This window comes from Miscanthus floridulus, chromosome 11 (genome assembly GCF_019320115.1).
Source record: "Miscanthus floridulus cultivar M001 chromosome 11, ASM1932011v1, whole genome shotgun sequence".
Lineage (NCBI taxonomy): Eukaryota > Viridiplantae > Streptophyta > Magnoliopsida > Poales > Poaceae > Miscanthus > Miscanthus floridulus.
Window position 1 is genome coordinate 17,323,527 of NC_089590.1, and position 15,318 is coordinate 17,338,844.

A 15,318-nucleotide genomic window follows, 5' to 3' on the forward strand; every position below is an offset into this window, starting at 1 on the left:
CTGTCACTGTCCGACGACCTTTGACATCTATGCATATGTTTCCAATAACTTAAAAAGACTGTCGGGTGTCCTCGGGGAACCCCGAATCATCCACAATTTTCGAGCAGGATCACGTTACAGAGTCATTGCAGTATTACAACATTTATTCAAATATATGTACATCAGAGTAAAATAGCGGAAGTCTTACGATAACTTAGTTTACAAACCAGTTGTTTCAAACCTTACAAACTAAGTTCGATAATTATTACAAACCATAGTAGTAGTGGAGTGGCATAATTAATATAGACACATCACATAAAATAAACATCCTGCCCAAGGATCACACATTTACTTCTCGTCGTCAGAACGAACGATAGTCATGCAGCACGATCCAAAACAGATCTGCTCATGAGGCTCACCTGCAACAAGGGGTCAACGAACCCTGAGTACAAAAGTACTCAACAAGACTTATCCGAAATATTAACTGATAAACTCAGCAATGCAGGCTCAGGGATTCAAGGTATAGCTTTAACAATGATCAAAGTTCTTTTGCGTAAAAGCTCTTTTAACAACATTCTTTATATAGAAAACTTCTCAAGAATTATATACAAAGCTGACACGATCCGCACTGAGATCCTAAAACTTCATATTCAACACCTTCACAAGCCTTATTCAAGTTCCGGTTATTAATTCTACGATGATGAACAGTGAGTTGAGTCTCCTTAACCGAGGAGCAACGACGATTTGAACCGATTAAGAACCCAGCTGGGGATTCCAGACCACACGACATATGCAGGTCCCCGACCTACATATACCAACCTACCCTCGGATCCCCTAAAACAAGAACGGGTCCGCGCCACCCGAGAACACAGTACTCCACCATTCCAGCCCATGGCCATATGGGTACACGCTATTCCCGCCATCTCTCCACTTCCAGTGCGCGAGTAGCCATTTTCGTAATAGAATTGCCAAGTTCAGGCTTACCGGAGTATGTGGTTAGTACTACAAATTCTCACCTCATGCAATTCAACAACGGACGTGCCTTAATCGACACAGGCGGAAAGACTCCGCTCACAAGACCTCCATGTCTGGTGGCTCACACTCACCGAGTCCGCCCGGTCTAGATTTATTACTCCACATTCCCATATCACATGCTAACATAATTAACCAATGTTCCATTTAAAACTTGCAGGTGGCAGGTAGTCACCCGACTTTCATCGTTCTACGCATAGCTAAGCAAAACTAGGCATATACGAGTTTAAAAACTGGTAATATGGTAAATATAGAATAACAAGGGTAGTAATGCACCAATTAGGCTTTTACTTAACTCCTAATCACTTAATGTAGTAACGGAAAGCAAAAGCGAAATTAATTTGTAAAACACAAGGTAGGGTTGTATGCATCCGGGGCTTGCCTTCGTTGACGGAAAAGTCCGTTTCCTACGACGTTACACAAGGATTCGATCCGACCTCAACATACGGATTAACCTCCTCAATAGCTTGATTAACTACCACGTTTTCACCTTCGTTCACTACACGTAATAACAATGCCATGTTTAACCTGATGTGGAATACGAAACATGATGCTCGATGATGGATGCAAAATTAACAATTTGAATACAACTTTCCTTCGCGGTACAGTTGCAAGTCAAACAACTAAATATTTTTCATAACACATACATCAATTGCCAAGGACCATCATCAACTAAGGACCCAAGGTCATCACTCAATCCAAAATTTCAAACAAAACCTAAATCATTAAAGGTTACTATTTGCTTTTATGAATTAATTATTTAATTCAAAATTATGAAATAAATCAACTTATTCTGATTGAGCTAAGAATTTTTGTAAATGTTCAGTACATGTTAACTAAGTGGCAAAACAAATTTCATAATTTTTGGATAAATAAATAAGCCTAGAAAAATCATAGAAATCCATTTATTAATAAATTGAGCAATTTTTATCACATTCAAAAATTACTGAAAAACATTATTTCATATTTTTCTTAAATAATATACATCATAGAGAAGTCACACAAAAATTTCATAATTTTTGGAGCTCTAAATAAATCTACACAAAAATAACAAAAATAGACACTATTCATTTAATTCTGAAAAATAGAAAATCCACTTAGAACGCTGAGTCACTGACACCCGGGTCCCACATGTCATCTTCAACCTCCGACGTTGACCATGGCAGCGACGGCTCTGACCGGCGAATTCTCGCCGCCGGTTAGACTAACGGTGATGGTGAAAGCACTACCACGTTCCCTACACCACTACGCTCCGATTGGTGGCACAAACGAGCCTCGACACTAACTGGACCAAGCACCACGGCGGCCATGGCGGACACGACGGCACGGCCATGCTACGCCGATGACACTAGTGCGGTAGTGATTAAACAAAGGACACAGGAAGCATCAGGAGCTCACCCCGAATGCGTTGGAGCCAAAGACCGAGCCGAAGGAGCAACAGCAAGGGGGTTCGACGATCAGCGCGGGCACGGCGGAGCAAAACGTCGTCGGCGATGGTGTACCGGCAACTGTAGTGGTCAAAATGAACAACCAACTATGGAGTAAGCACCACAGTATCGAGACAAAGCCATAGGTACATAGAGCAAGGATAGTAGCTCACCGGAGGGCGCTGACCACGGAGATGCGCTTGCGATGGGAAGGTCGCCGGTCACGAAGAAGAAAGAGGTGGACAGCGAGTTTCCGGTGGAGATAAACTGAATTGGTGGGGCGGTTGGATGCATAAGGTTAAGGCGAAGCTGGGACTAGCTTATCAGCGACGGTGGAGCACGACAACGATGGTACGGGCTCGCCGGAGTGGAGCAGTGGCGACGGGAAAAACAGAGGGCGAAGGAACAACGACGACGGCGTCGGAGCTTTATAGGGCAACCAAGGAAGCAAGGAGAAGCCATGACGACGCCTTTCCCGCGCCAGCGCGAAGCCAAGGCCGCCACGCGCGCGCCTGGAAGCAAGCCGAAGCTCGCCGGCGGTGTAGCGCAAGCGGTGAACACTGTTCACAGTAATTACAAGTTTGCCATTCGCCAAAATTCACAAATTACTCTCAAATTTTCATAACAACTCAAAAATCTCCAAAAACAAAAGTTGTTCAAAATCAAAAGTTCTACAACTTTGCTTCTATAACCATCTCCTAATTCGGTCTAGATTTTGAAATGAACTTTTGAATTTGAATAGGGAAATTTAACGAATTACGTCTTTTTGAATTACTCAAAATTTTTCTAAACAACTTGAAAAACTCCAAAAACAAACTTTGTATAACATGCCAAGCTCTACACTTTTGCTTTTGGGCTCAACCCCAAAATATGCTTAGATTTTGAAATGGATTTTTCAGGGTAGGATTTAAATGTCGAAAAGCGGGGTTTTCTCAAAAAATTCAAAACCCAGACAAACTTTGAACTTGAGTCAAACAATACAATTCAACACTCATTACACAAATGTAAACTTGTTTTAGTAAATGCACATCAAAGTTTTCACCAAATGCCAAATGCTTTGCAATGCATATGATGACATGTCAGATTTTAATATTTAAACACCCGAGGTGTTACAATCCTTCCCCCTAAAAGAAATCTCGCCCCGAGATTCAAAGCCATAGGGTAAGTAATGGAAAAGGAAATGTGTCAATTCAAAACATCTAGAACTTGTCCATAAAACAACTGAGGTTCCTTTACAAAACACAACTTGTACCACCGAAGTCAACTAACATTACTCTATTCTATATTGACGTTAGAAACTCTGGAAACTTTTCTAACAAGTAATCTTCTGATTCCCAAGTAGCTTCCTCTTCTGAATGTTGATTCCATTGTACTTTATAGAACTTGATTGTCCGTCTTCGAGTAACACGATCTTTCTGATCTAACACTCGTATAGGATATTTGGAATAAGTTAAATCCGGTTCTAGTTCTACTCCTTCAACTTTAACATTCTGTTCAGGCACTCGGAGACACTTCTTCAATTGACAAACATGGAACACATCATGCACAGCTGCGAGATGTTCATGTAGTTTCAAACGATATGCTACTTTTCCATATCTTTCCAAAATTTGATATGGTCCAATATATCGAGGTGCCAACTTTCCTTTAACACCAAAACGGGTAACTCCCTTCATTGGTGATACTTTCAGATATACAAAATCTCCTTTGTTAAATACCAATGGCCTCCGCCTTCTATCCGCATAACTCTTTTGACGGGATTGAGCTATCTTTAAATTATTCTGTATTTGCCTAACCTTGTCTTCTGTTTCTTTCACAAGGTCAACCCCAAAGAACCTTCTTTCTCCAGGCTCAGACCAACTTAATGATGTTCTGCACCTACGACCATAGAGTGCTTCAAATGGAGCCATTCTAATGCTTTCCTGATAACTATTGTTGTATGAGAACTCAGCCAAAGGTAAGCATTCATCCCACTTATTGGAATAGTTAAGGACACAACACCTTAACATATCTTCAAGTACTTGATTGACTCTTTCAGTCTGTCCATCAGTCTACGGATGATAAGCTGTACTATACAGTAGTTTGGTACCTAACGAAGCATGCAAGTGTTTCCAAAAGCTAGAGACAAACTGTGTACCCCTATCTGACACAATAGTCTTGGGTATTCCATGGAGACTCATGATTCTTGCTAAATACATTTTGGCATATTGGATCGTAGGATATATTGTCTTGACAGGAAGAAAATGTGCTGACTTAGTGAGTCGATCTACAATAACCCATACTAAGTCAAATCCCTTTGATGTCTTGGGTAGACCAACAATAAAATCCATACTTATATCCTCCCACTTCCAAGATGGAATAGGTAATGGTTATAATTCACCAGCAGACCTCAAATGTATAGCTTTCACCTTTTGACAAGTATCACACTTTGCTATATATCTAGCAATCTCTATTTTCATTTTAGTCCACCAGAATCTTTGCTTCAAGTCATGGTACATCTTGTTACTTCCCGGATGGATTGATAACCTAGTAGCATGTGCCTCATCTAGAATTGACTGCCGCAACTCAAGAACTTTTGGTACCATCAGACGATCCTTGAACCACAACACATCTTCATTGTCAATACTAAAGCATTCCGCTTTTCCATTCTTGACTCTTTCTTTGATATGGGCTATACCCTTGTTTTCCTTCTGAGCAGCAATAACTTGATCTCGAATAGTGGCTTCAACAATTATGTTGGTCAAACTTCCTTGTTGAATTACTTCTACATTCAACTTTTCCATTTCTTGACATAAATTCAAACCCATTGTTCTCACTGTTAGACAATTGCAATAACTTTTACGACTGAGGGCATCTGCAACCACATTTGCTTTACCAGGGTGATAATGTACTTCTAAATCATAATCCTTAATCAGTTCTAACCATCTTCTTTGTCGCATGTTCAACTCTGACTGAGTAAAAATATACTTTAAGCTTTTGTGGTCTGTATACATATGGCATGTATTACCAAGCAGGTAATGCCGCCAAATCTTCAGAGCATGAACCACAGCTGCTAACTCTAAGTCATGAGTCGGATAATATTCTTCATGTTGCTTAAATTGCCTAGATGCATAGGCAATGACTCGGCCTTCTTGCATCAACACACATCCAATACCAATACCTGAAGCATCACAATAAACATCAAACGGCTTCTCGATGTCAGGTTGGGCTAACACTGGTGCGGTGGTTAACAGTCTCTTCAAAGTCTGGAAAGCCTCCTCACAATCTGATGACCAGACAAACTTAACTTGGTTCTTCAACAATTCAGTTATGGACTTTGATATTTTTGAGAAATCTGGAATAAACCGACGGTAATACCCCGCTAGACCCAGAAAACTCCGAACTTGATGAACTGTGGCTGGCGGTTTCCAATCAAGCACATCTTTCACTTTGCTGGGATCAACTGCAACTCCTTCGGCTGACAAGACATGTCCAAGAAATTGCACTTCCTTAAGCCAAAAATCACACTTGCTGAACTTGGCATATAGTTGATGTTTTCTCAAGTGGGTCAGAACAATTCTAAGATGTTCCGCATGTTCTTTCTTATTCTTGGAATATACTAGGATGTCATCAATAAACACCACTACAAACTTGTCTAGCTCAGGCATGAATACGGAGTTCATTAGATACATGAAATGAGCTGGAGCATTTGTCAAACCAAAAGACATTACCAAGTATTCATATAATCCATATCTTGTGGTAAATGCCGTTTTGGGAATATCTTCAGGCTTTATCTTGATTTGGTGATATCCTGATCTCAAATCTATCTTGGAGAAAACTTTGGCTCCGGCCAATTGATCAAAAAGCAGATCTATCTGAGGTAATGGATACTTATTCTTCATGGTCACTTCATTCAATGGATGATAGTCGACACATAACCTCAAAGTCTCATCTTTCTTTTTCACAAAAATTGCCGGACATCCCCAAGGTGAAGAACTAGGTTGGATAAACCCTTTCTCAATCAATTCTTGTAACTAAGTTTTCAACTCGGCCAATTCCTTAGGTGGCATCCTATAAGCTCTCCGAGAAATCAGAGCTATTCTAGGTTGTAACTCTATATTGAACTATACATCCCTATCAGGTGGTAGACCGGGTAAATCTTTAGGAAACACATCCGAAAATTCATACTACCGGAATATCTCTAATCTCTTTGACAGCAGTTGCACAAATCTTGCCCACCGATCTTCTTAAGGTTGGAAGTTGGATGAGAAGTTGAGAATTACTATCAGGCAAACTCACTCTTAAGGTCCTATTCAAAGCATCTATAACAGCCTTATGCTGATACATCCAATTCATTCCCAAGATTACATCTATATCCTGATCCTTAAGGATAATCATGGTAGTGGGAAAAATATGCTCACCCAGGTTTACGGGTACCTGGTATACCATTTCCTTAGTACACAGACATCCCCCGGGCGACTATATAAAGAAACTTTCCTTTGTTGCCCCAATCGAAATTTCATGCTTCACGACAAATGTTCTATTGATGAATGAATGCGATGCGCCAGAATCAAAAAGTATAACTGCAGGGTGATTGGCAATAGGAAACATACCCATCATCACTGGCTCCCCTTCCGGAATTTCTCCAGCTTGAATATAGAACACCCGTCCTATCTTCCTCTTATCTTTGCCCTTCTGAGCATTCTGATTATGGTTCTTGTTTGGTGCCTGACCCTGTTATTGATTGGCAGGAGCCTTCTGATAATTTTGATTAGCTTGCCTAGGATATGGACATTCCCTGGAGAAATGACCAGTCCTTCCACAATTGTAACACGGATAGTTGTGACCCTGGGATGTTGGAGCATTGCCACCAAAAGCATTGGTTGACTGTGAACTCGGATAGGTTATAGCAGGACGGACATTTGACTGTTGCCCGGCTTGGAACTACGACGGATGATAAGGAGGATGATTATGCTGTACTGGATGATAAATCACCCTCTGCCTCTTCTGATTTCCCCCAAAAGATCCAGACGGCACACTCTTTTTCTTTTTGAGCTCCTTATGCTGCCGATACTTTGACTCTGAAGCAATTGCAATATTTACTGCCTCATGATAAGTAACATTAGTGCAAGTGGTCATCATAGTCTGCAACTTGGTATTCAGGCCTCTCATAAACCACCTCTTCTTCTTAGCATCGGTATTGACATGTTTGGATGCATATTGGGACAGATGATTAAATCTTCCCACATACTGCATCACACTTTGATCTCCTTGTTTTAAAGCAAGGAATTCATCTAGCTTCATAGCCATCACTCCTTCGGGAATATAATGGGCTCTGAAGGCTGTACGAAACTCAGCCCAAGTTATTGGAATGCCAGCTGGTTGCATAGCCACTAAGTTTGCCCACCAAACACTTACTGCTCCTCTAAGTTGTTGGGCGGCAAACGTAGGTTTCTGATACTCCGTGCATGGGATAAGGTCAAATTTCTGTTCCATAGTTCGAAGCCAGTCATCAGCCTCCAATGGTTCATCTGCCTTGGTGAACACCGAGGGTCTTGTGTCTGTAAAATCAACATATGTAGCCTCCTGTCGGTTATGGTGGCGTCCACGGTTTCCGTACATCTGAGTCTGATTACTCTGAGCCATCTCATGAAGCAAACGAGAATTTTTAGCCGTCACATTGACAAGTGCAGTTATAGCATCATCTAAATTGGTTGGAACTGGTGGCGGGTCTAGAATACCGTCCTCATCTTGTGAAGTTCATGGAATAAACGAACCCCGTGTATGACGCATCTGCTCATAACAAACCAAACTTTATTCACATGTCTTTATTGAATTGTACCAAAGCTTACTCTAGACACATTACATAGAGTTTACTAATGTACAAACAAACCCATGAGTATGAAAATAGAACTACATAACTTAAACTAGAGCTACTATTATACAACTCTACTCTTTTCCTCAATTTCTTCAAACTTCAGGCTCAATATCCATTCCGAAATTATTACCGCCTTCATCGTCACTTTCATCGATCATTACTAATTCTTCAGGATCTTCTTCTTCTTCCTCTCCCGATTCATCATCATCGGCAAGGATGACACCGGGGTCCATGGCATCAGCTTGAGGCTCATGATTCGGATTTAGTAAATTGCTAAGCCTATGAACTTCCTCATGTAGATATGTATTATGTTCTTCTAAATCTTCTACATAGAATTCTAGCTCATGAGTTCTAGCTCTAGCTACATTTTCCTTGTGCCAAGCTTCATTTCTTCCTTCCACCGTACGAACTAACATACTTTCGCAGTTCCTATGCGCGGTGGTGAGCTGCCTCAATTGACCCTGTAATTCTCCTATTTGTATAACATCCAAAGCCCTATCTCTAGTAGATTGTGCTAACTCCATAGAAACCCTCAGTATCTCTGCCTGGGGATCAGGCCTAGTACTGCTACTGCTAGCACCATCATTTCTAGGGGCAAGTTGGTGACGAGGAACTCCTTTGGGTCCGGTGGACTTACGAGGCGTCATCTTGGCACGAGCCATACTGTAGGAAGCCAATTTAATCCAAGTAAGATCATTTGATCAAAATCCAAAAAGTAGCTAAGATGGATTACATTCCTCAAACCAGACTCACTACTCAACTCCAGACTAAGAGGTGAAGGAAGTAACGAGTGAATTATTCATGATGCATGCATCATTCTTACGAACAAAAACATCAAAGTTTATAATGCACATAAATAACATTTATTTTTATATAGGGCATAGTATGATTACTACTCCACCACACAAAAACCTTTTAATCAAATAGGGAATGGTGAGAAAGAAATAAGATAAGTCAGAAGCAATTTGGACCAAATTATCAAGTTAAATTTAGTCATCCCAAATCATTTTGAAGTTTTTATAAAACAATACAACAAAACCCTTGTAACGATGCTCTGATACCATTCTGTGGCAGAACCTTCTAAGTTATAGGGCCCACATGCATCTGTCACTGTCCGACGACCTTTGACATCTATGCATATGTTTCCAATAACTTAAAAAGACTGTTGGGTGTCCTCGGGGAACCCCGAATCATCCACAATTTCCGAGCAGGATCACGTTACAGAGTCATTGCAGTATCACAACATTTATTCAAATATATGTACATCAGAGTAAAATAGCGAAAGTCTTACGATAACTTAGTTTACAAACTAGTTGTTTCAAACCTTACAAACTAAGTTCGATAATTATTACAAACCATAGTAGTAGTGGAGTGGCATAATTAATATAGACACATCACACAAAATAAACATCCTGCCCAAGGATCACACATTTACTTCTCGTCATCAGAACGAACGATAGTCATGCAGCACGATCCAAAACAGATCAGCTCATGAGGCTCACCTACAACAAGGGGTCAACAAACCCTGAGTACAAAAGTACTCAACAAGACTTATCCGAAATATTAACTGATAAACTCAGTAATGCAGGCTCAGGGATTCAAGGTATAGCTTTAACAATGATCAAAGTTCTTTTGCGTAAAAGCTCTTTTAACAACATTCTTTATATAGAAAACTTCTCAAGAATTATATACAAAGCTGACACGATCCGCACTGAGATCCTGAAACTTCATATCCAACACCTTCACAAGCCTTATTCAAGTTCCGGTTATTAATTCTACGATGATGAACAGTGAGTTGGGTCTCCTTAACCGAGTAGCAACGACGATTCGAACCGATTAAGAACCCAGCTGGGGATTCCAGACCACATGACATATGCAGGTCCCCAACCTACATATACCAACCTACTCTCGGATCCCCTAAAACAAGAACAGGTCCGCGCCACCCGAGAACAAAGTACTCCGCCATTCTAGCCCATGGCCACGTGGGTACACGCTATTCCCGCCATCTCTCCACTCCCAGTGCGCGAGTAGCCACTCTCGTAATAGAATTGCCAAGTTCAGGCTTACCGGAGTATGTGGTTAGTACTACAAATTCTCACCTCATGCAATTCAACAACGGACGTGCCTTAATCGACACAGGCGGAAAGACCCCGCTCACAAGACCTCCATGTCTAGTGGCTCACACTCACCGAGTCTGCCCGGTCTAGATTTATTACTCCACATTCCCATATCACATGCTAACATAATTAACCAATGTTCCATTTAAAACTTGCAGGTGGCAGGTAGTCACCCGACTTTCATCGTTCTACGCATAGCTAAGTAAAACTAGGCATATACGAGTTTAAAAACTGGTAATATGGTAAACATGGAATAACAAGGGTGGTAATGCACCAATTAGGCTTTTACTTAACTCCTAATCACTTAATGCAGTAACGGAAAGCAAAAGCGAAATTAATTTGTAAAACACAAGGTATGGTTGTATGCATCCGGGGCTTGCCTTCGTTGACGGAAAAGTCCGGTTCCTGCGACGTTACACAAGGATTCGATCCGACCTCAATAGACGGATTAACCTCCTCAACAGCTTGATTAACTACCACGTTTTCACCTTCGTTCACTACACGTAATAACAATGCCATGTTTAACCTGATGTGGAATACGAAACATGATGCTCGATGATGGATGCAAAATTAACAATTTGAATACAACTTTCCTTCGCGGTACAGTTGCAAGTCAAACAACTAAATATTTTTCATAACACATACATCAATTGCCAAGGACCATCATCAACTAAGGACCCAAGGTCATCACTCAATCCAAAATTTCAAACAAAACCTAAATCATTAAAGGTTACTATTTGCTTTTATGAATTAATTATTTAATTCAAAATTATGAAATAAATCAACTTATTCTGATTGAGCTAAGAATTTTTGTAAATGTTCAGTACATGTTTACTAAGTGGCAAAACAAATTTCATAATTTTTGGATAAATAAATAAACCTAGAAAAATCATGGAAATCCATTTATTAATAAATTGAGCAATTTTTATCACATTCAAAAATTACTGAAAAACATTATTTCATATTTTTCTTAAATAATATACATCATAGAGAAGTCACACAAAAATTTTCATAATTTTTGGAGCTCTAAATAAATCTACACAAAAATAACAAAAACAGACACTATTCATTTAATTCTGAAAAATAGAAAATCCACTTAGAACGCTGAGTCACTGACACCCGGGTCTCACATGTCATCTTCAACCTCCGACGTTGACCATGGCAGAGACGGCTCTGACCGGTGAATTCTCGCCGCCGGTTAGACTAACGGTGATGGTGAAAGCACTACCACGTTCCCTACACCACTACGCTCCGATTGGTGGCACAAACGAGCCTCGACACTAACTGGACCAAGCACCACGGCGGCCATGGCGGACACGACGACACGGCCATGCTACGCCGACGACACCAGTGCGGTAGTGATTAAACAAAGGACACAGGAAGCATCAGGAGCTCACCCCGGACGCGTTGGAGCCAAAGACCGAGCTGGAGGAGCAACAGCAAGGGGGTTCGACGATCAGCGCGGGCACGGCGGAGCAAAACGTCGTCGACGATGGTGTACCGGCGACTGCACTGGTCAAAATGAACAACCAACTATGGAGTAAGCACCACAGTATCGAGACGAAGCCATAGGTACATAGAGCAACGATAGCAGCTCACCGGAGGGCGCTGACCACGGAGATGCGCTTGCGACGGGAAGGTCACCGGCCGCGAAGAAGAAAGACGTGGACAACGAGTTTCCGATGGAGATAAACTGAATTGGTGGGGCGGTTGGACGCGTAAGGTTAAGGCGAAGCTGGGACTAGCTTATCAGCGACAGTGGAGCACGACAACAACGGTACGGGCTCGCCGGAGTGGAGCAGCGGCGACAGGAAAAACAGAGGGCGAAGGAAGAACAACGACGACGGCGTCGGAGCTTTATAGGGCGGCCAAGGAAGCAAGGAGAAGCCACGACGACGCCTTTCCCGCGCCAGCGCGAAGCCAAGGCCGCCACGCGCGCGCCTGGAAGCAAGCCGAAGCTCGCCGGCGGTGTAGCGCAAGCGGTGAACACTGTTCACAGTAATTACAAGTTTGCCATTCGCCAAAATTCATAAATTACTCTTAAATTTTCATAACAACTCAAAAATCTCCAAAAACAAAAGTTGTTCAAAATCAAAAGTTCTACAACTTTGCTTCTATAACCATCTCCTAATTCGGTCTAGATTTTGAAATGAACTTTTGAATTTGAATAGGGAAATTTAACGAATTACGCCTTTTTGAATTACTCAAAATTTTTCTAAACAACTTGAAAAACTCCAAAAAACAAACTTTGTATAACATGCCAAGCTCTACACTTTTGCTTTTGGGCTCAACCCCAAAATATGCTTAGATTTTGAAATGGATTTTTCAGGGTAGGATTTAAATGTCGAAAAGCGGGGTTTTCTCGAAAAATTCAAAACCCAGACAAACTTTGAACTTGAGTCAAACAATACAATTCAACACTCATTACACAAATGTAAACTTGTTTTAGTAAATGCACATCAAAGTTTTCACCAAATGTCAAATGCTTTGCAATGCATATGATGACATGTCAGATTTTAATATTTAAACACCCGAGGTGTTACACTAGCCAATATTGAAGTTCGACTATAATATTGAAGTTTTCCTTCAAACCCTTCTTCCAATGTTGGAAGGCCAGGATGCATTGGTGGAAATGATATCATGCTTTGAACAGATTGACCGATCTATGAAATTGAAGTTTTCCTTCAAACCCTTCTTCTTCCAATGTTGGAAGGCCAGGATGCATTGGTGGAAATGATACCATGCTTTGAACAGACTGACCAATATGTGATCAAAACCTCCCCTGATGATGTGCAATCCAAGGCCCTGGTGACCCTTAGCCAATATGTCAAAAAAAAGAGAGCATAGATAGGTCACAGGTCCCGAAGCACCAACATTTCCTGATGAGCATGGGAAGACGAGATGAAGAACTCAGGACCCTTCTTGAGATAGAGTGCAGGGGTTACAAAGTTGTCCAGGTAAGAGAAGCAAGTTGAGCATGTTCAATCTATCTTTCAAAAGAAGTCAGAACAAGAACTTGCCCTTGCCATGGCAACAGGATTAAATAACCAAGCAAAGTCTGGATCAGCCATGCAAAGATCAAAAGAACATTTTGTAGGATTGTTTAGCGGAGAAAATTTTATTTCACTATAGGACCCAACTATCCTTGTCATCTTCACAAAGTGAAAGCCTTGAGCATACTCAGATTTGTAAGCTGAGCCAAAGCTTCCATGGGCATTGACAATGAACCATTTGGTTTGCAACAGAAACTGGAGTGCCAAAAGCTTTTATATTTTTTTCCAAAAGGAAAGAGCTGTGGAAAAGACCATTTCAAAAGAACAAAATCCATAAATCAAGCCAGAATCTTGCAGTAGCTCCATCCCTGAATTGGCAAGTAGCAAGCATCCTGAAATTATCAAGAATAAACAGAAGATCCCACACCACTAAATGGTGCACACTCATATGTCATTATTTGAAATTCAAATGTTCAAGTACAGAGCTGTCTTAGTAAGGCTAACCCAACAAAGATAGTGCCAATTAAGAGAAGGGCCATATTTTGAACTATCAAATTTAGGAGACCCAGAGGCCTCTATATGTATTGGAACACCATTTGCACTCAAATTAGATCAATACAATACTTAAAACTGATGATAAGTAATAACAAATTCATGTACTACAATTAAGCAATTTATAGCTAAGAATACAGTAGATGAGCAAAATGACCTTTCGGTGATGTCGATGGATTCAATCGCAGAATTAGATCTTCATAGGCCAATATCAGTACAAGCTCGGAAGCACCCAAACCTGCTTTCTTAAGGCATCTAGATCTGGTGCACCTTGGTAATCAATAGTGACGAGTTCATAAGTGTCATCAACTAAAGAGTACTCACTCCAACCTGCTGCCCGTGGCAGAGCCTCATATATGCAATCCCCTCGAATTCCAGGTGAATCTGGACCAACCCAAGCATCAAAGCCATTGCCAGACATGAAAAGCGTCCGCCTTCCCAGGTTCATAGCCCTCACCCACCTTTGCTCCGCAGGTTCCCACCGGAAAACCTTGTATTCAGGCTTGACCGATACCTTGAAGATGAGTAAGGGCTCACCAGCACAAGCCCCAAGCATGAAATCCTTGCTTTCCATCCAAGCATCTCTGACATGGTCACTCACTTCCCCTCCAAGCAGCTTTAATTCAACCTTATTGTCCATCAGCTCTGCGACTGCGAGTTGGCACGTGTTGAGGAGAGCATATAGGACGCCATTGACCGCGAGCATGCCGACCATCATGTAAAGACCACCAAAGAGGCTGCCGCCGCAGCCCCCGAGCCGGCAATACGCCTCCCGCCATCGGCCGTCCCCCAGGCGGCAGTACTGAACCCACCCGGGTGCGATGAGGAGGACGAGGTCGCCGGCGAGGACTGCGCGGGAGAACAGGAAGGGAGCGTCGGGGACGCGAACCCGGTCGCCGGAAAGGAGGTGGGTGACGGAGAGCTCGCGGGCAAAGTGGTCAAAGGTGACGACGCGGGCGCCGTCGGATGCAACGACGGCGCTGCGGAAAGGGTGCGAGGGCGCACGGAAGCGGAGGAGGCGGCGGCGCGGGGGGTGGATGAGGGCCAGCGAGCACGGGGAGGAGGCGTGGTGGGGCACGAGTAGATGCGGCGGCTGGGACGCGAGGACCGCGCGGGAGGGTGTCAGCGCGGCGCGGTAGGAGCGGCAGGCGGCGCGGAGGGCGAAGAAGTCCTGGAGCGTCGTCAAGTGCCGAGCGATGTCCGGTATGAGCTCCGCCGGTAGGTACGGCGCCGCGGCGGCGAGGTGCTTGTCCGCGGGCATCAGATGGGAAGGAAGGATTGCGAGCTGGGGAAGCAGGCGGCGACGGCGGTGGCGATGTCGCCGGATCCAAGGAGTGATTATTCTATTGGTGGTCTGAAGTGTG

At 42.5% G+C, this 15,318-nt stretch overlaps 1 protein-coding gene across 2 annotated transcripts; it reads right to left on the reverse strand.

The window, feature by feature from the left end:
* Window positions 1-307: 307 nt before the first annotated feature.
* LOC136493523 (uncharacterized) lies at window positions 308-15,318 on the reverse strand. 2 transcript variants are annotated; one of them, XM_066489624.1, is made up of 2 exons: window positions 14,112-15,318; window positions 308-398 (listed from the first exon to the last, which is right to left on the reverse strand). In XM_066489624.1, the coding sequence occupies exon 1, from the start codon at window positions 15,213-15,215 to the stop codon at window positions 14,166-14,168; it is 1,050 nt and encodes a 349-aa protein (XP_066345721.1). In that variant the 5' UTR covers window positions 15,216-15,318; the 3' UTR covers window positions 308-398; window positions 14,112-14,165. The 2 variants fall into 2 exon arrangements, with proteins under 2 accessions (XP_066345721.1, XP_066345720.1); XM_066489623.1 differs by lacking the exon at window positions 308-398 and adding an exon at window positions 12,684-13,288.

Coding starts and splice junctions, on each gene's coding strand:
- LOC136493523 (XM_066489624.1), bottom strand. CDS start 15,215: ATGCCCGCGGACAAGCACCTCGCCGCCGCGGCGCCGTACCTACCGGCG.